The sequence below is a fragment of the Pecten maximus genome, chromosome 1 (genome assembly GCF_902652985.1).
Source record: "Pecten maximus chromosome 1, xPecMax1.1, whole genome shotgun sequence".
In the NCBI taxonomy this organism is placed as follows: domain Eukaryota; kingdom Metazoa; phylum Mollusca; class Bivalvia; order Pectinida; family Pectinidae; genus Pecten; species Pecten maximus.
The window spans coordinates 51,801,826-51,828,833 of NC_047015.1; the positions used below are offsets into that span (position 1 = coordinate 51,801,826).

The following is a 27,008-nucleotide window of genomic DNA, read 5'->3' on the forward strand; positions in this document are numbered from 1 at the left end:
ATCTTGATAAAATAAGTTTATTACTGAGTTAAGATAATTACATCATTATCGTGTATGCATCAAAAAGCACTTCATAAAATAACTGATATGACACACAAATACTTACCTAAGTACACAAACAAGCGCGTGCTTTGTCAGACAAACTAAAAATTGACTTTACAGTATTATAATTATATAATCTCACTACTTAGAATATTGAATGTACACTTTATTTACAAGTTTTATATCTTCCAGAAGTACTAACAGGTTCTAACACTGTCAGACGATACATTTCGTGGGTGGGGTTACAAAAGTAAATATTTGCTGTAAGATACAAGTATCTTTATAGTTTTTACTGTAGGCTTTACATTTCAAATGATCAATTCATTACTAGACTGAAAAATTCACATAATAATTATTCCTATATTTCCATCTGACTCAATGCCCTCTAAATAGACATAATCAGTTTCATCCATATTCCTTAGTCCATAAATTCCTATAGGCCTACTTAATTTTTCCCCATTTGAGAACATAACAGAATTTAAGAAATGTCATTAGCTAAGATTTTTTGGGTAGAATCCAATACTGCTTCCCCATGGAAAATTTTAATTTTGAGAATTCCCTTCAAGTTAAGAATGTAGAAAAAAAACCAGGATCTGGTCATACTAAGACACAAATTAGATACAAGTTGTGTTTGTTACAATACATACTTTTAATTATTTTTATATGTTTGAATTTTTTTTTTCGAAGAAAAAATTTAAATAAATAAAATTTTAAACACCTTAACCATATGGGTATTTATTGTAGAAACATAAGCTTTACCTCTGGTTCTCTTGTGAATTTTTGAAAGAGTACCTAACTTATTGCAAATTATTTTCAAAAATATGGCTATAAAATCATCAGTTTGATGACCTTTTTAGCTTGTCATTGATGTAGATAAACAGATAACATTTCCTCTTTCATAAAAAATGAGCAAAACACTTCATTTTTCTCCCAAATATGGAATGTAACAGATTAAGCTTATCCAATGATTTATCTTAAAGTTTGAAATGGCTTTGTATAATTATAAGTTTAATACATTGTTATTTAATCAAAATAAAATTTTCTTTCGTCAATAAAATAAAACTTGAGATTCACTGAGAAATACATTAGATTATCATTACAATTACCCTATTGTTTTCATGAAAAAATATATATACAGTATATATAACTACATTAAATTACATCCAGTTAGGTTCATATAGACTGTAGTCCTGATACTGTGTAATACACATAATTCTGGATAGACATATTTAGATATTTATTGTATGACTGGTACAATATATATGTAATTATACGGATTTCTAATTTTCTACGTATATGTTCATTTTTGTACACACATTCTTCAAACACCAAATCGAGAATTAGACACATCAATGCATGCCGCACAGCAGTAAATACAGTATACTTGTCATGGTAGGATCTCGGACTAATAGTTAGGTACACAGGGGCTTGACACATTCCATTCCTCTGACTAAGACAGAATAAGATATTCCAAGCAGAGTGAAATATTTAACCCCACGTTCCGTCTCCCAGATCACTTAATTATAAGATTACTGATATCTGGGGGTTGGGGATACCCCCTAAGGTTCATGGCCGGATCAGACTCTGGGGTCAATTATTTCATTCTGGGTCATAAGAACATGTCATGTCCCTGTGAAACCTAACGGTTGAATATAAATCTTGTTTACCCAAAAATAGGTGACCATGATTACTTACAACAGCATCCGATTCATCAAATAATCAATCTATTTAAGCACTGATGTCTTTATTTTTTTAGTTTCATTGGGTATTAAAAAATTTGTTTTCATAACCCTGTGAAACTAAAACATAATTGACATCAACGCTTATACATGTGATTAATTTTTTTAATTGATTTTTAAAATGTTAAATTTAACTGATCTTATAAGGGATTCTTTTTCACAAATATGCAACTTCAATGGCCATATTGTGATGTCACATTTCCACGCCATTTACATTTTTTTTTTCATAGAGGTATGAAACAAAATCTCAACCAATCAAAAAGCCGCATTCTGCGTACAAGCAATGGAAAACTAATTTTAGTGTGATGAGAACACTATCTTTACAAAAATCTGTGTATCTTGTATACAACTGAGGTATCATTTATATATCACACGAAGTTTGACATAATTACAACTAAGTATGAAAAAATTCAGCTACAATTTACAACAAGAATTCCTTGACAGTGGCAAACTATGAACACAGCAAGTCAATAAATTGACATCAAATAAGACATCCTTTAAAATTTATACTACTGTATGCAGGACAATTCTCACGGCAGTTAATGAAAACTTGACATTTTTCAACCTCTGTAATGATGGTATTTGCACACAGCATACTATAACATTTAAATCTGATTAAAATAAAGATCATTCTTATACACTACAATATCATAGTGTAGGTGTATAATGATGATATGTATTTTAATCTGATTGACTATGCATGGTTAGTATGTGTGGCAATTCAAATAACACATGTCATGGAATTTACTGAAAGACGAGAGATTTTAAGGGAATGTAGGTAATTCTTGGTATACAGTACATGTATATAACAATCAAATTCTCTATACATGTAGAGAATATTACATGAGTGGCCATGTCATATGGAATTTATTAAACTTATACAATAATTTGATATGCCAGGAGCCTTTAGGTGAATAGCATATCAACTTATCGAACAAGTTTTATAAATTTCATGACATAGTCACAAGTGTAAGATTCTATTTATCACATTACTACTATTTATGAGAATATAAGCAAAAATCTTTCAATTTTCATTACTATATAAGACAGGCTAAAAAAAGTTCCTGTCTAGCAAGAAAATCATGTGACGTCACATATTTATATGACGTCATAATAGTGTTATTACACTTGTCTTACGATATTTATGACATGGCCGTATGACATGGCAGAACGGGTCAGTTATGTGATAAATTAACATTGTACATTCTTGTAATTATTCAACATACTAAACATTGGCTTTTAAACAGTCTCTCACAATTTCTTCTTAACACCAAACTCTTGAAAATTTAAGATTCTTAGATGATTATATCATTTCCAAAAACAAAGGGTTTCCTTTTTGATATCTTTAAATTCTCCGTGCCCTTGGAATATGTCATGATAATATCCAAAAATTAAATGGTTAAAGTCAGAGTTTTTATTCTGTAATCAATTAAATAGCTAACTATAAAAAAACTCTGATTTTGCTGTGATATATTCCAAGGGTGTAGATGAGATAGCGACTCCTACAATTTGGAAAATACAATATCATATAATAATACGAAAGAGTCTCTATACATCAATATCTCATAGCACCACTTAATCGACTTGTTAAACAACTGCACACACTTATACAACCATTTTAACAACCCAGATTCTTGTATGAAGGACGGAAAAAATGAGAAAATATATGATTAATCAAAACATGTATTTTACATTTGTTATAGACAGCAAAACAATTGAATTTCATCTTTTTTTAATTTATTACTTATTAGAATAATAGAAATTATTTCAATTAATGATTATAATTAATTCTTTAAAAAAAATATATCAGTAATTGATTTTTGTTATCTACTCTACAGACCACTTTAATGTTACACCAATATTTTACTTAAAAGAATTAAATGAAAAACAGCTACAAAAACAAATTTTGTTATTGATAAATGATTAGATATATAATTACATAGTAAGAATGTATATATAAAGTGGTAAATTATAGATTGCTGTGATAATAAGTAGATATGCATGTTTGTTTCTCTTTTAATCTGTAACAATGAAATCGGAGATCTGCTCTAAATTAACCTGGAGACATATTAAATCGTGTCTTGAGACACAACATGGAAATTATCTTGAGACATATTATCAGGGAATTCATCAGACATTGATATTATCAGGAAGAAAGATAATTTTAATTTTCTTAATTTCGGAAAAGGAACACAAGAAAATAAAACCTCAAAGGGAGGTAACTCTTAAACAATTATGATGGCCTTTAAAAATGAATAATCTAGCACCTAAAATGTGTTATTTAATTATATATATAGATTGCTCAATTCAATATTGCGTTAATATTTTTCTTGAATGCATGTACAACTGTTCACAACCTTAATAATCTAACAAAGTGAGAATAATTAAGTAAGAGATTGAGATTACATGTGAACACACCACTGAGAATATATTTTGTGAGACAATATTAAGCTGAGGCAAAATAATAAATTGCATAATTTCTACAGGAATTCATAGATTTAAAATAAATATACGAAAGGAGTATATAACAGCCTCATCAACCCATATCTCACTAACGAGTTACAGTGTCCAACTAAGGTGGAAGTAATAGGAGACACATTCTTTTTTCTCTTTAAAAAGCAAAAGCAAAACCAGCCAAGTTCACAACCAGATAAAAATTGCGGAATTAACAAAAAAATGATTTCCTGCAACTTAATGAGAATAAAATTATGTATATATTGTTAAAAAATAAAAACCTTGGATTATTGTTATGGAACACTTGGATTAAATTGATATGTAACAATAAGTTTACTATAACATTTTTCTTCAAAAAAAAATTCTAGTTTACTATAACTTTTTTCTTCATAAAAAAAACTTCTATGAAGTACATATACATTATACATAATACATTTCTATATAAGGCACAATACTATATCTAAAAGTTACCTGGGTATTTAAAAACAATAGTTACTTACATGTAGTGTATGGATACTTATGTGTCAATAATCCAATTGTGCCAAACAATAGCTACTTACATGTAGTGTATAGATACTCCAGTGTCAATGATACAATTGTACAGCAGAAAATTTGAAACAGAGATAAAATATTTATTGACAGAAGAGATATCATTTTGAACTTCATTTCAATTGTGTTAAACATACAACATAAAATCTATATGGAATGTTTTAATAATACTTAACATTGAGATTGAACAGTCCTTTCATGATATGCATTAGTACTATGGAGTACAAAAATAAATTGTTTACTGGCAAGAAATGGAATTTGATTCTTGATAAGTAAATATATATTCATTACAGTAACTAGGTAAAATGGCAGATAGTGCATCATTTATATTTAACAAACAAAATATCTGCTTTTTTCAAAGAACACTAATAACTTGGATAGAGAACTAGATAGAGGACAGCTAAATGTATGTAAATCCATTTCAACAAGTGCAATCATTACAAATATATATCAATTTCAACAAGGAATGGTTGAAGATTCAATTCAGTTTTCAAAACTTTTCATAAATGGAAATTGAAGAGTTAGTGAAATTGAAACCACAAATGAACAAGATATTGAAACTGACAGATGAAATATCTAGGAGGTATAGAGGATACAATTCAACACAAAGAATAATAATGGTTTTACACAATAATGTGTTTTCAATATTACTGGATTTCCTTGAACAGAATGTCGATGCAGTGACAGGTAACATTTCATAAAATTTCATACATTCAGTATAATTTTATCAAACATTAATCTAGGAGCCTCAATAGAAACTGTGAAATTTAGTAGTGACATTGAACTATTATGTAATCTCAGCTGTTTACATATGGTTAGTTATAAAAGAAAAAAATCCTATACATATGATTTTCAATGGTTTAGATTTAAATTTGTGATTTTTACAGGGGAAATTAAAAATTTCTCAATTATTCTAAAAATAAATTACCTTGAAATAACTATTACGATAATTGATATTTAAAAACTACATCTTATTTATATATAATTGTTAATTTTTTAGTACAACCACGTTCTTCTAAATTAACTACAACTTGATTGACACTTTAAAATTAACTTTTTTGTTCTTAAAATTAACTTTTACATTTTCAAATAAAAATATAAAATCATAAATTAAAATGAGACAACAACCGCATTCAATAAATACATAAATATGATCCCTCAGTGACTAGTCTTGCCATATTTTGATTTATATGTGTATGCAAATCAGCACTGTTTGTAGAGTATGAATTGTTTTCATTTCTCTACATCTGATATTTTATATGGTGTATGAAGAGACAAAAAAAAAAAAATTCATGTTATTTTTGTTTATTATCACGAGAGAAAACAGGGTAAAATCATAACACCTTGTGGTGTTTATCACCCAGAGCAAGTATTTATTGCCGTTAAAATCTACCAACATATTAAAAAAGAATATATATTTTTGTCTGAAGTGGGTTGATACAAATGTTTGCCAAAGCATACTTAAAACAATCAATGATAAACAATGCATCATTTCAAAAAAAAAAAAAAAAAAAAGAGAGAAAGAAAATATTTGGAGCAAATCATGTAATACCCTGATATATATTGTATATGTGTAATGTACTTTATGAAAAAATCATAACAATATTTGAAGAAAAACAGTACTTTTCTTTTTGTTTAATAAAATTTCCATTAGATTAAAATAATTTCAATGTGATTCTCGTAGAAAAAGGACAAATTTCCTCCTTGTTCTCGTACTAAATTATTTCATAACCTGAATAAAATTGAAGTTTATCTAAAATCAAATGTATTATACCCGGCTGTGTACCAAATAATCATATTGTTGTATAATTAAGCAAATACATAAAAGGAAAGGTGTAAGCCTGTGATTGTCAACAAAGTAGGGCCATGGGATTTCAGCAGATATAAAAGAGTGAAAACAACAAAAAACAAAAAAACAAAAATTTTAGGACAATTAATCCCATATAATAGCTGCCTCTCTCATTAGCTATCTCCAGAGTTGTTTCCAAATTAATCTCTGTCTCTGAAATCTTAAATCCAGTTATATTGCTTTTTGATTAACATTTTGTTAATGAATAATAACCCTTTTTGTCATTTTTCTCTCTCTTTATATATATATATATATATATATATATATGATTTTGTCAAAGTTCATGTAACGATAGCAACTTTAAGGATTTTTGTGTACTAGAAATGTGTGAAATAGTTTAGGATGAAATTGCGAAAGAGTCAGACTCAAGGAGCTACGAAGTATCTCTACTGTTACACAGATTGGAATTGAACAACATTTTTATTATCACTCGATTATTTGCCAAGATGGAATGGAAAGGAAGTTGCGTCCAACATGTTGTTGTGCTTTTCGTTGCTTTGACATCATTGCAACTCTGGAGTAAAATATAATATCTAAACACTAGAAATTCCCCAGCAATTTTGACGATAACTCAAAAGGCAGCTATTTATTAAATATTCAGCAGAAGAATAAAGTTACAGGTATGGTGAAAAGCAATCATATAAATTAAAACAATTTGCAAATAAAAAAAGCACCAAATAATTCTGTTAAAATAAAATGACTTCCCCACAAGACGTTTTTAATTAAAACTGACTCTGACACTGTTTTGATTTATATCTTGCGGACTGAACTCAAAACTAAAAAAAAGTATGCGAATGTATATAAACAAAACAATAAAATTATCTAAAACATGAAGATTTCAATATTGCAGTACATGTCAAATAGTTTTATTGAAGAAAGAAACATAAGTTAAACTATTATTATTTCCCCTAAAGCTAACAAAATAAGCTTTTAAGATGCAAAAATGTTAACATTAATTTCTGAGAGTTATTTTTGAGATTTTTATTCCTGGATGATTTCCCAGATTTAGCAAGAAAGCAGACATTTCAAGTTAAATTACACAATCTACCTCACAAACACAAACACCACAACATCAATACCATGGGATTAAATGTTTATAACAAAATTACAGTATGGAAAATATAAACTACACACAGTACATTTATATTGTTGCACCAATATAGGAACGTGACACCTTAATGATATGTAATACTGACACCCTGTTTAAAATCGGTATCCATCCAATCAGTAGAAAATTCAGACCTCCATTGGTTCTGTAGCATCCTTAGGGTCAAAGGGCAAAGCCTCGTTATCACTGGTGTCTTCTTCACCTTCTACATCCCTATCTTCTCTGTCTGAAGCTTCTTGCCTGGAAAAAATAATAGAAAGTTAAAAAGAAACTCTTTTAGTTTACGAAAAAATCTAAACACAAAATTTGAAAATAAAACTTATTTTAAAACATTAATCAAGTAAATAAAATAATAACATTAAGTTAAGGGTATATCTCTCTAGAATAAAATTGAAAAGACTAAATAAATTCATTATTGTTTTCATATCATGGTATTAAACTGTGGTTTATTAAAATTCAATGTTCAATAATTTCATTCAAATTAAATGACATCAATAACACAATTTAGGTACAACTTTAAACACACTAATTAAAAAAAAATTCTGATGTTTAAAGATTCTTATGTGAAATCCACATAAATATTAGTTTGGCAGAGTTATCTCCCATTATTAAAATCCATTAAATATTGTATACATACAATCCATCCGAGTTGCTGAAAGAGGAAGAGAAAGACTGTGTGCGTGGAACTGTTACTGCTTGGAATGTTGACAAGAGGTGGTTGCTGCGATCACTATAAGAACTGGCTGGAGCATATATTTCGTGTTGTGGTCCCGGCTCATAATACCGTCCATTCGTAAAATACCCCATCGACAAGTCACTGCCCTGAAGATTGTGGTGTATATTGGTTGCACTCTTAGTCTTGCGGCTTTCCTTCCTTTTGGATTTTGAGGACTTGGGCTCGGGGTGAAATGTGCTACTGCGTGTGACTGGAATGGTATTGCTATGGTATTCTATGGGTACAGGGGTACTGCTGTAGTAACCAGTGTCCGAGTGACGTGACGCCGTGGACGGCTGTTTGCTGTGGCCGTTGTTGGCCTTCTGACGATTTACATGAGGGATAGCATACTGGTGGTATAGACTCTTACGCTGCTCCTCCGGTACCTCAATGTAAGAGATTTTACTAGGTGGGGCCTCCTCGGATGTGGGCGTTGTCTCTTCCTATGTAAATGAAATGACTTTGTCAATAAACTTGTCATGGATAAAGTCACCGATCTAAGAAGTTTAATGTTTATACTGTAACTAAAACAGAGATAACATAAATTTTAATAGACTGAAATGAAAAATGAATGTACACTTGGAATTTCCCATTACAGTGAAAAAGATAAAAAGGCCCAAAACTTAATGTAAAATGTTCAGAGAACGTTTTTAACATTACATATTATCATAATGTAGCTTTTATTATTTCAAGTCATTTCCAATGTACTGATATTTTCATAAATAAAAGAACTATATTAAGTGATCCACAAACCTGATTTTCAAACTGGTAGTCCTCCAGAAGTTGATGCGCCCATTCGAATAATCCTAAGGCATCAGCTGGGATGCTGGAAACTGGTTCTTTCTTATGGAGGAGTACAAGAACTCTACACAGCTGATGGATGACACCCCTGAAACGTTAAATCAATTAATATGTACAACAAGAGATCCCAGAGGGATCTTGGCGCCCACCATTGAATGATCTTCATAGGTTCCATGTCAGATTGATCTTTTCCCTACTTTTCCCTTCATTTTACTAATCTGTGCAAATTGAGACATCCCTCCAGTACTTTTCAAGGGAATCCTAGCTATATAAGAAATTTGAGATTTAACGATAATGGCTGTTTGTTTGCCAGGTTGTTTTCAGGACAGACTGGTCCAAAAATGCAATACAAGTTACCAAGGGGAACCTACTTATGAAATTTGAGAAAGATCCATTCAGTACTTTGATAAATAGAGATAACAAACTTCATTTGTCAAAATCCAAGATGGCGGTCTGTCGGCCATATTGTTTTCCAATTAATCTCAAAATGCAATAAGCATAACTAGGCACCAAGGGAAACCTTCATATGAAATTTGAGAAAGATCCCTTAAATACTTTCTCAGAAATAGTGATAACAAACTTCAATTGTCAAAATCCAAGATGGCTGCCTGTTGGCCATGTTGTTTTCAGATTGGTCTCAAAACGCAATATGCATAACTAGGCACCAAGGGAAACTTACATATGAAATTTCAGAAAGATCCATTCAGCACTTTCTCAGAAATAGTGATAACAAACTTCAATTGTCAAAATCCAAGATGGCTGCCTGTCAGCCATGTTGTTTTCTGATTGGTCTCAAAACGAAATATGCATAACTAGGCACCAAGGGAAACTTACATATGAAATTTGAGAAAGATCCCTTAAATACTTTCTCAGAAACAGTGATAACAAACTTCAATTGTCAAAATCCAAGATGGCTGCCTGTCGGCCATGTTGTTTTCAGATTGGTCTCAAAACGCAATATGCATAACTAGGCACCAATGGAAACCTACATATGAAATTTCAGAAAGATCCATTCAGTACATTCTCAGAAATAGCGATAACAAACTTCAATTGTCAAAATCCAAGATGACTGCCTGTCGGCCATGTTGTTTTCGGATTGGTCTCAAAATGCAATATGCATAACTAGGCACCAAGGGGAACCTACAAATGAAATTTCAGAAAGATCCATTCAGTACTTTCTCAGAAATAGTGATAACAAACTTCAATTGTCAAAATACAAGATGGCTGCCTGTCGGCCATGTTGTTATCCGATTGGTCTCAAAATGCAATATGCATAACTAGGCACCAAGGGAAACCTTCATATGAAATTAGAGAAAGATCCCTTCAGTACTTTCTCAGAAATAGCGATAACAAACTTCATTTGTCAAAATCCAAGATGGCTGCCTGTCGGCCATGTTGTTTTCAGATTGGTCTCAAAACGCAATATGCATAACTAGGCACCAAGGGGAACCTACATATGAAATTTGAGAAAGATCCCTTAAATACTTTCTCAGAAACAGTGATAACAAACTTCAATTGTCAAAATCCAAGATGGCTGCCTGTCGGCCATGTTGTTTTCAGATTGGTCTCAAAACACAATATGCATATCTAGGCACCAAGGGAAACCTACATATGAAATTTCAGAAAGATCCATTCAGTACATTCTCAGAAATAGCGATAACAAACTTCAATTGTCAAAATCCAAGATGGCTGCCTGTCGGCCATGTTGTTTTCGGATTGGTCTCAAAACGCAATATGCATAACTAGGCACCAAGGGGAACCTACATATGAAATTTCAGAAAGATCCATTCAGTACTTTCTCAGAAATAGTGATAACAAACTTCAATTGTCAAAATCCAAGATGGCTGCCTGTCGGCCATGTTGTTTTTCGATTGGTCTCAAATCGCAATATGCATAACTAGGCACCAAGGGGAACCTACATATGAAATATGAGAAAGATCCCTTCAGTACTTTCTCAGAAATAGCGATAACAAACTTCAATTGTCAAAATCCAAGATGGCTGCCTGTCGGCCATGTTGTTATCCGATTGGTCTCAAAACGCAATATGCATAACTAGGCACCAAGGGAAACCTTCATATGAAATTTGAGAAAGATCCCTTCAGTACTTTCTCAGAAATAGCGATAACAAACTTCAATTGTCAAAATCCAAGATGGCTGCCTGTTGGCCATGTTGTTTTCAGATTGGTCTCAAAACGCAATATGCATAACTAAGCACCAAGGGGAACCTACATATGAAATTTTAGAAAGATCCCTTCAGTACTTTCTGAGAAATAGCGATAACAAGAATTGTTTACGGACGGAGGGACGGAGGGACGGACGGACGGACGGACGGACGGAGGGACGGAGGGACGGACGGACGACGGACCACGGACGCAGGGCGATTTGAATAGCCCACCATCTGATGATGGTGGGCTAATAAAATATATCGCACTTATTAGAAAGGTTAGGGTGATATGGATTATTGGTACCCTAGACTGTACCAGGTATTATCATATCACCTGGAGATACACTGTGCTACTATATAGTATATTGGGGACAAGGATCTCTGTCAACCATGGCTACTGACCTCTATGCAAGAACACAAGGATCCCTTTGCTACCAGCTTGTATGTAAGAACGCAGGGATCCCTAACTAGCTACTTACTTGTATGTAGGAACACAAGGATCCCTTAGCTACTAACTTGTATGTAGGAACGTGAGGATCTCTGGCTACTAACTTGTATGTAAGAAAGCGAGGATACCTAAGCTATTAACCTGTATGTAGAACGCGGGGTTCTCTTGGCTACTTACTTGTATGTAGGAACGTGAGGATCCCTTAGCTACTTATTTGTGTGTAGGAACACAAGGATCTGTTAACTACTAACTTGTATGTAGAAACGCGAGGATCCCTTAACTACTAATTTGTATATAGGAACGTTAGGATCCCTTAGCTACTAACTTGTATGTAGGGATGTGAGGATCCCTTAACTACTAACTTGTATGTAGGAACGCGAGGATCACTTAACTACTTACTTGTATGTAGGAACGCGAGGATCCCTTAGCCTACTAACTTGTATGTAGGAATGCGAGGATCCCTTAGCTACTAATTTGTATATAGGAACGTTAGGATCCCTTAGCTACTAACTTGTATGTAGGAACGTGAGGATCCCTTAACTACTTACTTGTATGTAGGAACACGTGGATCACTGTTGCCCATGGCTCGAAGTTTACGGCGGATTTGGTTGAGAAGCATCAGTAGGATTTCGGCCTGCGGGAGCAGTTTCTCGTATTCAACCTGATACTGGTCACGGTCGACGACTCCACTCAGTCGTGCCCGCAAAATATCCACATCAGGCTCTGGAATAGGACAGTGGGCAGTAGAGGAATACATGTACTCTACAATAAACTAATAGTTATGGAAAGCTCTCAATCCAAACAATTTATTTTTAAGTCTCCCTAACACAATATGGAACAGAAGTTACTGTGCAGTTAGTTTCGGTTAAATTTACCTTGGAAATATGTCAGTCAATTTTTATTACACTTTTTATAGTTAATATCTAGATGCAAATTATACTTTTCATAAAATTTAATAGATAGTACTTTTGAAAGTAAAATCCAATATATTACTTTATCAGTAAACTAGTGTTTGTTTGGTGAATATTTGTTTTAATCAAAATGACATGTTAAGTTCTTTAAACATTAACAAGTTAAGTTTTACATACTAGCAATCTTAAATGTTTTAATAGCTTGCTGAGGTTTCTAACGAAGCAGGTCTCTAAACTTTTCAAGTTCTTGATGAGCAAAATTAATATGCAAGGAAATTTTTTGCAACATTTTGTGACAGCTGTAACAGCGGTGGTATCTGCACATTTCTCTTCTACATTATCTAGATCTGTGCCACTGGCGGATTTAAGGGGTTCCCCCCCCCATAAAATTGTATGAATCTATTGTGAAATACACTAGAATGCAGTATTTTGCATTTACCTGCTAAAATTTCTATTTTTCCCGGGGGAGTACCCTCGGACCCCCCTTAATTTGGCATGCCCCCCCCCCCCCCCCCCCCCCAACTGAAAATCCTGTATCAGACCTTTTGTGTTTTAAACATAATAAGCATAATTCTTGATTCTCATAAACAACACCAACTTTCACAACACTTGATTAGGAGTGGAGATTTACTTATAAGCATCTTTTTAGGAAATTTAACATACATGGTATTAATTCAAAAGTAGAAATGTTGGTTTAAATATCAAAACATAATCGTGAACTTGATATGAAAATAGTGTTAATCTGTACTACTTACCATAAGCTTTGTTGTCATAGGTAGGAATCTGAAAATAGAGGTAAAATATTAGGTTGATCATCATTTTTCTGTTTAAAAGTTAACAAGAGATCCCAGAGGGATCTTGGCGCCCACCATTGAATGATCTTTATAGGTTCCATGTCAGATTGATCTTTTCTCTACTTTTCCCTTCCTCTAAGTCTTACTAATCTGCGTAAATTCAGAAACAGCCCTCTAGTACTTTTCAAACAAGGGGAACCTATATATAAAATTTAAGATTTAGCGATAATGACTGTCTGTTGTTTTCTGATTGGTCCCAAAATGCAACACCAGGGACCAAGGGGAACCTACATATGAAATTTGAGAAAGATCCCTTCAGTACCTTCTGTAAAATAGCGATAACAAACTTCAATTGTCAAAATACAAGATGGCTACCTGTCGGCCATGTTGTTTTACGATTAGTCTCAAAATGCAATATGCATAACTAGGCACCGAGGGGAACCTAAATATGAAAATTGAGAAAGATCCCTTCAGTACTTTCTCAGAAATAGCGATAACAAACTTCAATTGTCAAAATCCAAGATGGCTACCTGTCGGCCATGTTGTTTTCTGATTGGTCTCAAAATGCAATATGCATAACTAGGCACCAAGGGAAACCTACATATGAAATTTGAGAAAGATCCCTTCAGTACTTTCTCAGAAATAGCGATAACAAACTTCAATTGTCAAAATCCAAGATGGCTGCCTGTCGGCCATGTTGTTTTCCGATAGGTCTCAAAATGCAATATGCATAACTAGGCACCAAGGGAAACCTACATATGATATTTGAGAAAGATCCCTTCAGTACTTTCTCAGAAATAGCGATAACAAACTTCAATTGTCAAAATCCAAGATGGCTACCTGTCGGCCATGTTGTTTTCTGATAGGTCTCAAAATGCAATATGCATAACTAGGCACCAAGGGAAACCTACATATGAAATTTGAGAAAGATCCCTTCAGTACTTTCTCAGAAATAGCGATAACAAACTTCAATTGTCAAAATCCAAGATGGCTGCCTGTCGGCCATGTTGTTTTCCGATAGGTCTCAAAATGCAATATGCATAACTAGGCACCAAGGGAAACCTACATATGAAATTTGAGAAAGATCCCTTCAGTACTTTCTCAGAAATAGCGATAACAAACTTCAATTGTCAAAATCCAAGATGGCTGCCTGTCGGCCATGTTGTTTTCCGATTGGTCTCAAAATGCAATATGCATAACAAGGCACCAAGGGAAACCTACATATGAAATTTGAGAAAGATCACTTCAGTACTTTCTCAGAAATAGCGATAACAAACTTCAATTATCAAAATCCAAGATGGCTGCCTGTCGGCCATGTTGTTTTCCGATTGGTCTTAAAATGCAATATGCATAACTAGGCACCAAGGGGAGCCTACATATGAAATTTGAGAAAGATCCCTTCAGTACTTTCTCAGAAATAGCGATAACAAACTTCAATTGTCAAAATCCAAGATGGCTGCCTGTCGGCCATGTTGTTTTACGATTGGTCTCAAAATGCAATATGCATAACTAGGCACCAAGGGGAACCCACATATGAAATTTGAGAAAGATCCCTTCAGTACTTTCTGAGGATTAGCGATAACAAGAATTGTTTACGGACGGACGGAGGGACGGACGGACGGACGGACGGACGGACCACGGACCACGGACGCAGGGCGATTTGAATAGCCCACCATCTGATGATGGTGGGCTAAAAAAGAATGATTTACTAGAACAGATGTAGACATAAAACAGGAAAACAGTTTGCAACATAATATGTATACATCCTGTATACATACATCCTGTATACATATATTTTTCACATATCTGCCATTTTGACCAACTCGAAGAATGAAACTTCAAACAACGATAATCCTTACATGTTTTGATGCAGATTTCATTCCTACACAAACAGAATACATAAACTGTCTATAATTGTTAGGTTATAATTTCATATTAATTGATTTGTTGTTCTTAATATACAAATAAATTCCGACGATAGATGGGGTAGGAGTTACTCCTACAACATAAGAGACCGCTGGTCGGCTCTTTTTCTATCGGATATGATTTTGCCGACTGCAACCTCTTATTTCCGAAGCACTAATTCTTTGATGCAGCTTGCGCCCGAAATCCAGGTGCAACGAAATATGCTTGAAAAAACCACTTATAAGTGGTTGACAGGTCATTACAACAATGTACAGTGGACCCTCGATAATCCGAACACCTTCGTTCCCAGTCGAAACCGTCCGGATTACGAGTTTTCCGGACTGCCGAATTTCGTGTACCAGGTCAAAAGAATTGTCGTGTAAGAGTTATCTCCCTTGATTATATACAATCCGGGACGTTTCATAAACACGTCTAATTGTCAGACTTTTTAACAATAAATATACTTATGTTTCTGATATGATTCTTGTTTTGTTTTGTAGAAAGTAAAAAATAAACTATGTTTTTAAAAGAACATGTAAAGTGAAAGTTGTTTTATTTATAGCGGGCATATGTGACCTACAAACAACACACATGTGTCACGTCCCGGAGGTTCACAAACAAGTAGAAATTACAAACGTTAAATACCTTAAATAAAATACCCGGATTTTACAACTTACCGTCAGTCCATGTTTTTTTATGATTTTTACGTACAAGAAACCCCAAGCTATCTATTTAACCCGTATTCACTTAACAATGTGACGCTTAGTTAAGTATCAGACGACTATTGACTAATTTGTGTGTAATCAACCCAGTTCTTGTGATCACTGCTTAATACGTAAATGTGTATGTAATTAATAACATGCATCTTTCAATGAGTCGTCGTTTCACGTAACGGTGTTACAAAGCCGATATCCGTGTCTACCCAATACAAGTAAGTGTTAATGATGTTAATTACCGATCATAAATTTATTACATGGATTTGAGAATGATTAATTATCGTATCACGTACTGTATGTTTGTGCATAAATTCTGTAACATTTAGGTCGTAGAGAAAAAGCAATGTACCGTTATACAAGAGATCCCAGAGGGATCTTGGCGCCCACCATTGAATGATCTTTATAGGTTCCATGTCAGATTGATCTTTTCCCTACTTTTCCCTTCCTCTAAGTCTTACTTATCTGTGTAAATTCAGAAACAGCCCTCTAGTACTATTCAAACAAGGGGAACCTATATATAGAATTTAAGATTTAGCTATAATGGCTGTCTGTCGGCCATGTTGTTTTCGTATTGGTCCCAGTACGCAAAACTAGGCACTGAGGGGAACCTACATATGAAATTTGAAAAAGATCCCTTCAGTACTTTCACAGAAATAGCGATAACAAACTTCAATTGTCAAAATCCAAGATGGCTGCCTGTCAGCCATGTTGTTTTCTGATTAGTCTCAAAATGCAATATGCATAACAAGGCACTGAGGGGAACCTGCATATGTAATTTCAGAAAGATCCCTTCATTACTTTCTGAGAAATAGCGATAACAAATTTTAATTGTCAAAATCCAAGATGGCTGCCTGTCGGCCATGTTGTTTTCCGATTGGTCCCAAAATGCAATATGCATAACTAGGCACCAAAGGGAACCTACATATGAAATTTGAGAAATATCCCTTCAGTACTTCCTCAGAAATAGCGATAACAAACTCAAAATGTCAAAATCCAAGATGGCTGCCTGTCGGCCATGTTGTTTTCTGATCGGTCCCAAAATGCAATATGCATAACTAGGCACCAAGGGGAACCTACATATGAAATTTGAGAAAGATCTCTTCAATACTTTCTCAGAAATAGAGATAACAAACTTCAATTGTCAAAATCCAAGATGGCTGCCTGTCGGCCATGTTGTTTTCCGATCGGTCCCAAAATGCAATATGCACAACTAGGCACCAAGGGGAACCTACATATGAAATTTGAGAAAGATCCCATCAGCACTTTCTCAGAAATAGCGATAACAAGCATTGTTTACGGACGGAGGGACGGACGGACGGACGGACGGACGGAGGGACGGACCACGGACCACGGACGCAGGGCGATTTGAATAGCCCACCATCTGATGATGGTGGGCTAAAAAACAAAAGGTACACATTGTAACGCAGGTAAACACCCGGGGCTATGACCTGGCAGCGGTCGCTATGACTACGCACAGTGTCAAGCGATAGTCTGTACAGCTGTCGACACGGGTGACTTGCCCCGACATTTTTTTCTCCTCGTGGTGAAAAAATCGTCTGGATTATTGAGGGAAATTTACTAATGAAAAGTACGTTCCGTTCCCAAAATGGGCTTCCGGAATCGGAATCTGAATTTCCGGACTGGTGAGTACAAATAACGTTACGGAAATCCATTCCCGTGCATTTCCGTCCGGACTGGGAGTTTTCCGGACTATCGGCGTCCGGATTATCGCGGGTCCACTGTATATGCATCATTTATGCAATATACATGTATATCCCTTATGTATGTCACAGACACAAATATATAGTATAATCCGGTATAGAACACACAAAATACATGTCAATTCCGCTAGTAGGACATAGCTTGTAATCCATTTTTGTATTAACCGGCAAATCACGTGGTATCTCTACTTTCACTACCGGCAGTATTGTCTGCTTGAGCTCTGCTTCGCTTCAGGAAGAAAAAAACTTCATAATTTGTGTGTTTGCTAAGAAATTCTTCTCATTTAATCATCGGATTATGGAAAGGAATACATATTGGACCCTGTTGATCATTTAAATGTAAGTTGACACGCTATATTTTTTCAAAATACAAACTTTGAAAATTCCATCGTCAGCATCGAAAATCAGCTATGGGCAGTTAGAGGTTACACGGCGCCTGTCAAAAGTATCTTGCCGTATAAAACCTTTAACATTGTTGGAATAGGGTAGGAGTAAACTTACGTATGGTCACAATTGCTTTTGACGCATATGCTAACAAGAAGAAGGCAGAAATAGAAGAGTCTGGTTGAGAACGATTGAACAGAAAAGTGATGACATAAGGCTACAGACCTCTGAAGAGGTCTTTGTCTAAAAATAAATTACATCATTATCTAAGATCTGTAATAGTTTACACAAACAAGTAGCAGCGCTAATCCATTAATTACTTGAATTACTTGATATGTATTATTATCTAGTTAAGTACAAGACTTACAGCTGTTAACTTTCCAAGTTGCATATTTTCCGCCTTGTACTTCTGTTGCTGTAGATCAATTTTTTGCCTGAAATTGATAAAATGTGCATTTAATTCATAAGAAAATGTTGAATTTAAAATGTAAATTTTATCTATTTTACAACAATTGTGAAACAATTTATACAAACTTAATCATTCATGCCTATGGGCATGGATGGAAGCACATATAAGGTACATGTATTCAGGTGGGGGGAACCTGGCCACCAAGAGGGAATAAAACCCTGGTCGCCTCTATAGCTATGGGGAAGGCAAGTGTGTTATCACTGTGCCACCTGAACCTCACAAACAATTTTAATGATCGAGTTGAAGAAGAATCTAGTACTTTTAGCATGTACATGAAATTGTGTATGTGTAAAACCTTTCAAAATAGATGTTACATTAAGAATTTGATATTTTTTAAGACTCAAGACATGTGATCTAAAGTGTATATAATTATGCATACAATGTGTGACTTTAAACTTAGACTGGCCATCAGACCCTAAGTTAATTGTAATACTAGATTATCTGCCCCTAGTTTGAAACTTAGGAATAAGAACATATCCTAAGGGACCAAAATCATGAAGCTTTATTTTATTTATAATTCTAATATTCTAGAGACATGGGGCCAGTCTACTTTAAACTACATATTTAATTACTGAGGCAAAATCACAAGGAACTCCCTAAAATTTTAAATATGTTCTATTTTCACTCAATAATATCAAATGAATATATTTAATTAAACTGTTACAGTATTACCAGTTCGGGTCAAAGTGTTTAAAAGACTAATATCAACAGTAAAGAGACCTACCTGTTTTTCCTCAGGTGGCAGTAGACTATGATTCCCATGATAAGACAGAGGATAATGGCCGCAGAAACACCAGCTGCTATGCCTATAATGATGTCCAGGTTACTCTCATCACTTTTCACCTCTTAAAAAGAACAAAATATAATCATAATAAGGCTCGATTGAGATACATATCAACTTATTAAAGGGGCATTCCTTCGATTAAATAAAGTTCCGGTCGTCAAAATTAAACTTACTGGAAAATATGTATTTTTCCCCAAGTAGTAAAAGTTATAATCTTTACATTAATAAGGCAGTTTTGCTCTCAAGATAAACCAAAGTTCTTTGAGTATTAAGTCCTGAAAATTCTTAATTCGACCCAAAGTAACACTAATTACTGCAAAGACATATGGTGTTTGAATACAATACACCTTTTTCTTGTACATTTTGGCGTTAATTTCATTAATACATGTAGGCACAAACACTCATATAATCATCGTTTCGGACATATACTTCATCAATAGAAATTGTATATGTTTCTGATGTCCAAACGAAGGAATGCCCCTTTAAAGGAAATAATTTGGAGGGAGAATCATGTGCACAATTTCGGAGCCTAAATGTAGACATGAATATTTAGCAAAATTATTTTATTGGTTGTATTTTTCGAAGATCTTGACTAATTATTCTGCAAAAAAAAAAGAATGTTTAAATAATTATATACCATATTTTAAATAATCAAGTAGTTTTAAGGCTTTTTTTCAAAAAAGGTCTATAAAATTAATGAACTAGACTTTTTCTAGAAAACTTGCCCTATGGACATGTATAAACACTCTCCCTCGAGGGAATTTCAAGGAGTTGGCAGTTGTGAAGATGATCAACTAAATTTAAACTAAGCTTTTTTATAATGTCAATCTGCTATCAAAAAAGAAAGCATTATTTTGTTGTGTGGTAGATTCTAGCATTGATTAAGATTAAGACTTAATTTCAGTAAATTTCTATTGCCTCTATATATCCCAATCCTTCAATAATATCAACATAAGACAAATCTTCGGTCGATACAGAATAACAACAATTTGAAAAAAAAAAAAAAAAAAATGAGAGGAAGTGCGATTTTTGTGCAGTTGTGGAAGTAATGTCAATAACGTACAGCTCATTTTTTATATAAATGAAACAAAATATCAATCTACAAAAAAAATAGAATTCATATCCTTTTTTTCTTCTTTTTTTTTTCTCTTTTAAATATTAATGACATGATAAAAATGATTAACCCGGAATAAAAAAGCCATCCCCATTGTGTACAGTATGTATTACTTCAAGTACTACAAAGGTACCGACTGTTGAATTTTGAGACTACTAATACAAAATAACACCTGAAATAATGTGCCTATATACAAACATATGTACTGACACAGACAGGTGTAATCAGGAAGGTTATAATAGTGTGAGTACCCGAGGCTACACACCCGAGTTTCTGTTATGTACCTGGGGTAGGACACCGTCTGGGGTCTCATGACATTGACAAACTCACTGTACCTGGTAACCTCGGGCTACTACATCAGGTCACACACCACTACCCATGAATGAATCATAAACCACATGTGTATAATCAGTACTATCATACAGGTATATATATATATACTGTCAATAGTTTAGACTTTATAGATATGTGCAAGTTATCAGTAACTTTTCATATCTGGTGATATGGCACTAAGCCATTTCATTATTATTTTGAAACACAAACAAATAAATATCTTGTAAATCACGAAGTCATAACAGAGTAAACTGCGGTAATTTTTAAAACACATTTCAAGAAATATTTCAAAACTATCAATTTTATTTATTTTTAAAACAATTGTGAAAGAAGTTGTTTAAACTTTTTTGGCCCGCATGGATGTACGCATGGGAAGGGTCTAACCTGTGCTAGCGATTGGATACAATTTCTTGTAGTCGTTAAGACTAATTTTTGTGAATATACTTAAGCCAAAACACATGAAATGCTTTGTTGTACTTTGCCATATTGGCTAAAAATCTAGTGAAAATAGCATTTGTCTTTAGCCAAACCATCTTAAGATAAGCAATTGGCTAAATGGCTAGTGCTAGCACAGCTAACTGTGGGAGGAAACTGGTCCAGGAATATAATCCATAGAAAACCCATATGGTTGGGCAGGTGACCATACTTTTTTCATGTCTGATCAAGGAATCAAATCCTGACCGCAGAAAGGTGAACGACATGTGATACCACCGTGCCTAACGACTACCCAGAAATATTTTGAAGTTAAATGACAATAAATGAAGTAAGAAGTAACAAAACTGATTTTTTTTCTTTGTTTTAGTGTGTCCTACATGTGTCAACTGATTTTTTTTCTTTGTTTTAGTGTGTCCTACATGTGTGTGCCAGAGAGTTTTTATACAGTGTAAAGATATAAGATAACATGAACTTGCTATCTGATGAAAACCTAACTCACCTGTGCAAACACTTCCCTGAAGCTCCCCACTCAGTATTATCTTAGCTTCACCATTACACTTCTCCAAGCACTCACGACTTTGCTCAGATAAGAAATGTGTACATCTAAAACATACAAAAGATAACAATTACATAATATTGCATGGATTTATTTGATACATATTGAACATGGGCTATTGTCAGTGAAGAAAATGTATACATCACAGTCATGATTCCAAAACCAAATTCTTACCCTGAATTTTGTCATAATGTTGTTGTTTTTTTTCTTATTGTGTATTCAGTATTTAACAAACGATTCACTCATCATGAGGTTTCTACAAATACTCAAGTTCACAAAACATAAAAGGAATTCTCTTAAATTGGGATAAAAGAAATAAGTTTTAATCTTTATTTCCAACAATAGATACCTTTGGCATTTTTTTTCTGAGTCACACTCTAAACAATCCTCGCCAACACAAACAGCTGAAATCAGAACGAAAGTCATTTCATTTATTTCTGATATACAGCTTATCAATTATAATAGATTGATATCGGAAGATAACTTCCTGGTTGTAATTGGTCGGTGACATGTTTTCTACCTATTTGAATCTGTCTATAAACAGGCTCTACCTCCCTTACAATGGTCAGTATTAGTGATCTTTTGGTATCTATGAAGTAAATTTCTACAGAATATTCCCACTAATAGTGATTATATATTAGTAATTTGAATTCTTGACAATATAGATCATTAAATCACATCAACATCAGTGAAGTAGCTACAATGTATGCTTATATGCCAAAGCATTAACATTTTTTTTTAGAAAAAATGAGTTAAATAAACAACAACCAAGAACAAGAGATAAAAGTCTATAAAGCATCCATAAAATTTTCACCTAGCTATGCCACTTAATGTTGCTGTCTAAAAGCAATTCACAAATCATTATCTTTAGCAACCAGCCAATATCTTTCTCAGCTGGAGATGCCATTTTTAAGCTAACAGCCTTCAACACTGTATTTCTTACACTGCTCTATCACATACTCATTTACATGTACAGCTGAGTCAAATAGAATGAAACAGAGTAAAGTATCTTGTTTGACAAGGATACCATACAATTCCTGTGCCGGGACTTGAACTATTGACCCTTCCGTCACTTAGCCCAGCATCCTTCCCAACCATACTTGTAATATTGGCTGTCATGAAGAATCCACCATACCAGATATACTATACAAATTACAGGTATCTTTTGCCTGCTTTCCTATATCACTAAAAATTATTATTATTGCATTATGACTAAGTCAAAGCAACATTTGCTCAGAGAAAAAGAAACAAACAAACTTTGTTTTCACATTCTGTCTTTCACTTTGAATTCATTCATGATTACATCAAAATACTTGAGAGTTTATAGCAGTCACGTCACTTTTCCTAAAAATAAAATATCATGAATTATATAATATTTTTATTAAATTATCTGAATTTAATAAAACATTTCATATATATCAACTGATTATACCTGTCTTGCAATCTCTCTGGTTAGGATGAAGAGTGTAACCCGCTGGACATTCACAGGTGTCATTTCTGCAATCTGCCTTCCAACCACATTGGAAATTTAGACAAGCCGCTGGCAAAATATAAAGTAATATCTAGTACTATGCACAGTGAATACTGAGTTATGATGAAATTTTTACAAATGAAGGGTAATTTTTCATCGGAAATAAATCATATAACTGTGCGCTGGTCTCAATTTTTAAACATGAATATGATTACCGTAAATGAAGCAAGCATTTTACCATTTTTTCTTTTTAAATATAAACGAAGTGGATTGTGCTCAGTTTCATGAAAAAAAATATTATGATAACCGGGATATTATAACTGCATGAGCAAGCAGTTACAGGCCTTTTGAATTGGAATTTTGACCCATTATAAATGTTTGTACTACGTATCAGTCCGAGATAAAGTGTACATAAAAAAAATAATTTGATTTCTCAACATAACTGTATCAATTTTTAAGGTAATATATTATAAATGTTTGTATTATATACACTGCATCAGTCTGAGATAAAGTGTACATAAAAAATTAATTTGATTTCTCAACACAACTGTAATATAATATAGGTAATATATACATACCATTAGCTGTATGTATACTAATCAGGATAAAGAGGAAAGCAGAAAACATAAGAAAAGAGGCGGACTCCTTCATCTTGTGTCCGAATGCTACACACACATCCTCGGTATAGCCATACTGTATAATGTCATGGAATAGCTACTTCCAAATCAAGCTGGTTAAAACTGAAAACAAAATAATTTCTGATTCAGATAAGCATTTAATGAACAAACACTAATTCAAATTATTTTTATCAGGATAACCAAAAGGTAATATCATAATTATCATTTTACAAATAAATTATGTCAGTAAATTTTACTGTATTTGATCTGCCCCTAGCAATAAGCCCTCAACAAAATTTGAATACTAAAAGTAAATTAAACTTATACACTAAAATGAAAGGAGCTTATTTGAGGATAAATAAGGTTTATACTAAGCAATAAGTTCATGTCTGGTAACAAGTCACTTGTCACTGAAATATCTATTGCAGTTATTGAAAATGATAGCAAATTCTATTTCATTGATATGCAGCAAATCTAAACCCATCATCGTATACCATATACGTTCAGTTAAAATTCATGTTGCAATTGGCTGTCAGGCTTAATATATAGGGTAAATACGGTATTACATCACTATTCCCACTGAACAAATTGTACCATAAATAATTAGCTACCTACTTGTTCATCATTGCAGAGTAATGAATTACACTCTACTACAATTTAATCCCATAAACCTTACTCATTCTATGTCAATCTAAGCATTGAAACTATATATACCAGGTATGCGTACAAGACTACATTAAGTGCAACCATAATATGTAAATGTCATTAAGCTTGTCATGGAGTAATGAATTCTTTTATAAGTGTTTTAATGATAGGATTAAGTTACAATGAATACATTTAACACTTCCTAAACTTTAAACTTATATTTCAATAGTTAATACAAAGCTGATAAATAAAACTGTGTATTCTAATTTAACACTTCCTAAGCTTTTAAACTTATTCAGATATCAGGGTTAATAAGTTGACTTAGCCATTAAATTTGAAAGAATGTACCATATTCATTGTAGATATATATGTGTCTATATAGTGAAGGTCAGTGATTGTATGACATTTATGTAAGTTATGTCAAAATTATGAATACAAAGAATTACCAGGAAGTTGCAGGAACTGATGTAATAAGGCATATCAAGTAAAGAAGCTGTTTTATTTGTAAAGACTTAAATTTACAATGGTAAACACTGATTGTCTTGATTCAGGAATTTACTGATAGGCCTTGGATTTATACATAACATGAAGAGTGTACAATGTATTTTTTTATAAGCAAAAAGCAAACTAAATTACCCATTAATTTTGTTTCAGCAAAAATCTTATTTTTTTTAATAACTGTTCAATAGAAGTTATAATATATTAATAAATATCTAATATAATGTAAACTCTTAAGTATTTTTTATATTTCTCAGGAGTCATCAGGTATCTTTTGTAATTAATTATGTACTAACTTTATTTGAAAATATCCAACTCTGAGTTTCTGTAAAGATTCATGCAGATTAATTATTTATTGGGATTTAATTGAAAGTATTTTGTAGTTCCAAACATTAGAAAGTGATTTAATAATTTACCACCAATATATGCGAGTGTTACTTATAAGACATAATCCATTCAGTGTTAATAAATGCTTATTGTTCAACATAAAAGCAAATTCATTATGCTGACTTTGTGAAATCACATTTTTCGTAAATCCTCATGAAAATGTTAACATATAAATTTTAACAGGTACCGCAAAGTAAAAATTATATGTAGAGCAAATTCTTTATTTGTTAGCGAATATGGTAAAATTAAAGATATTAAATAATGGATCCTTCACCTGTATACCAAAACAGGTTAGGAGCTTTTTTTTTTAACAATAATAGAGAATAGATGTGTTTTAGGATTCTTCAGGGTGTGTGTGTCTCTTCTCAACATATATTAATACAGTGTATAACAATTATATAAGACTGCTTTAGATTTGAAATTGTGCAGTCTACAGGTGCAGAGTATTTTGTGTAAACTTAATAAATGAATGATAATTAGCATTAATACATTTTAACCATATTAAATATACAGGTTTCAATATGAATTTTTTTATAAAATGTACACTTACCAACAGGTACATTTCAGCAAGTTAAATACAACAATAACAAAAGTTCTAAATCATTATGGTAGGTACTGGCAATGTCTATGTAAAATCATAATATATGTGTTTGTATAAACAAATAAAGAAATGGAATAACTTGATGCGTGCACAGGAATCGGACGTTCTATCATTGAACAGTTATTAAACTACTGTAATGTTACTTAAAATACATGTAGAAGCACTCATGATTACTCTACTGTAACCTAAAATAAATTTAGTATGTTCTACTTAATATTGATGGAACGTCCGATTCCCGTGCATGCATATCACCGGTCAGTGAACTATAACAGTGCTGTCATTGACACTGCAAGTACTAAACTAACTGACCAACACTTGCCTAATGATTATGATTGACAGGTAAGATCAAGCCCTACAGTACTTGCCCTACAGGTGAGATACACTGCCAATATACAGGATACAGTATAGCTCAACATCTAGCAGTTTATAGTTATGAAATAATCATATGAATTAAACTATTGCTATGGAAGAATAGACAAGAACTAACTAGTGTACATACAAAAGTTTAAGAATAGATTATTGTAAGTCAAAATCGTAACATTTTGTTTACAAAAAGACAGAAGAAATAGAAGAATGATACAAACCCATGGCTGTTGTCAGCAAGTGAGAACTCTTTTATTGCCAGAGGTAGAAAGCTGTTACATTTACCACCCCTTTTATTTCAAACTCATGATATTTTACCTTTGGAAGAATTTTCAAAATTACTCTAACCAAGAAAAATAACACTTTTTCCGATACATATCACAATTACACTGTTATTGCTTCGTGACAGACGGAGTTTGTTAAATTATTAGATGA

At 33.1% G+C, this 27,008-nt stretch overlaps 1 protein-coding gene across 1 annotated transcript; it reads right to left on the minus strand.

Moving 5' to 3' along the window:
• LOC117337552 lies at positions 1 to 26,826 on the minus strand. The gene is made up of 12 exons (XM_033898586.1): positions 26,795 to 26,826; positions 24,041 to 24,202; positions 23,424 to 23,531; positions 22,341 to 22,395; positions 21,935 to 22,038; positions 19,494 to 19,614; positions 18,668 to 18,734; positions 13,536 to 13,563; positions 12,418 to 12,592; positions 9,210 to 9,345; positions 8,379 to 8,899; positions 1 to 7,981 (listed from the first exon to the last, which is right to left on the minus strand). Exons 2-12 carry the CDS (start codon positions 24,111 to 24,113, stop codon positions 7,870 to 7,872), a joined length of 1,500 nt encoding a protein of 499 aa, XP_033754477.1. The 5' UTR covers positions 24,114 to 24,202; positions 26,795 to 26,826; the 3' UTR covers positions 1 to 7,869.
• Positions 26,827 to 27,008: the final 182 nt, after the last annotated feature.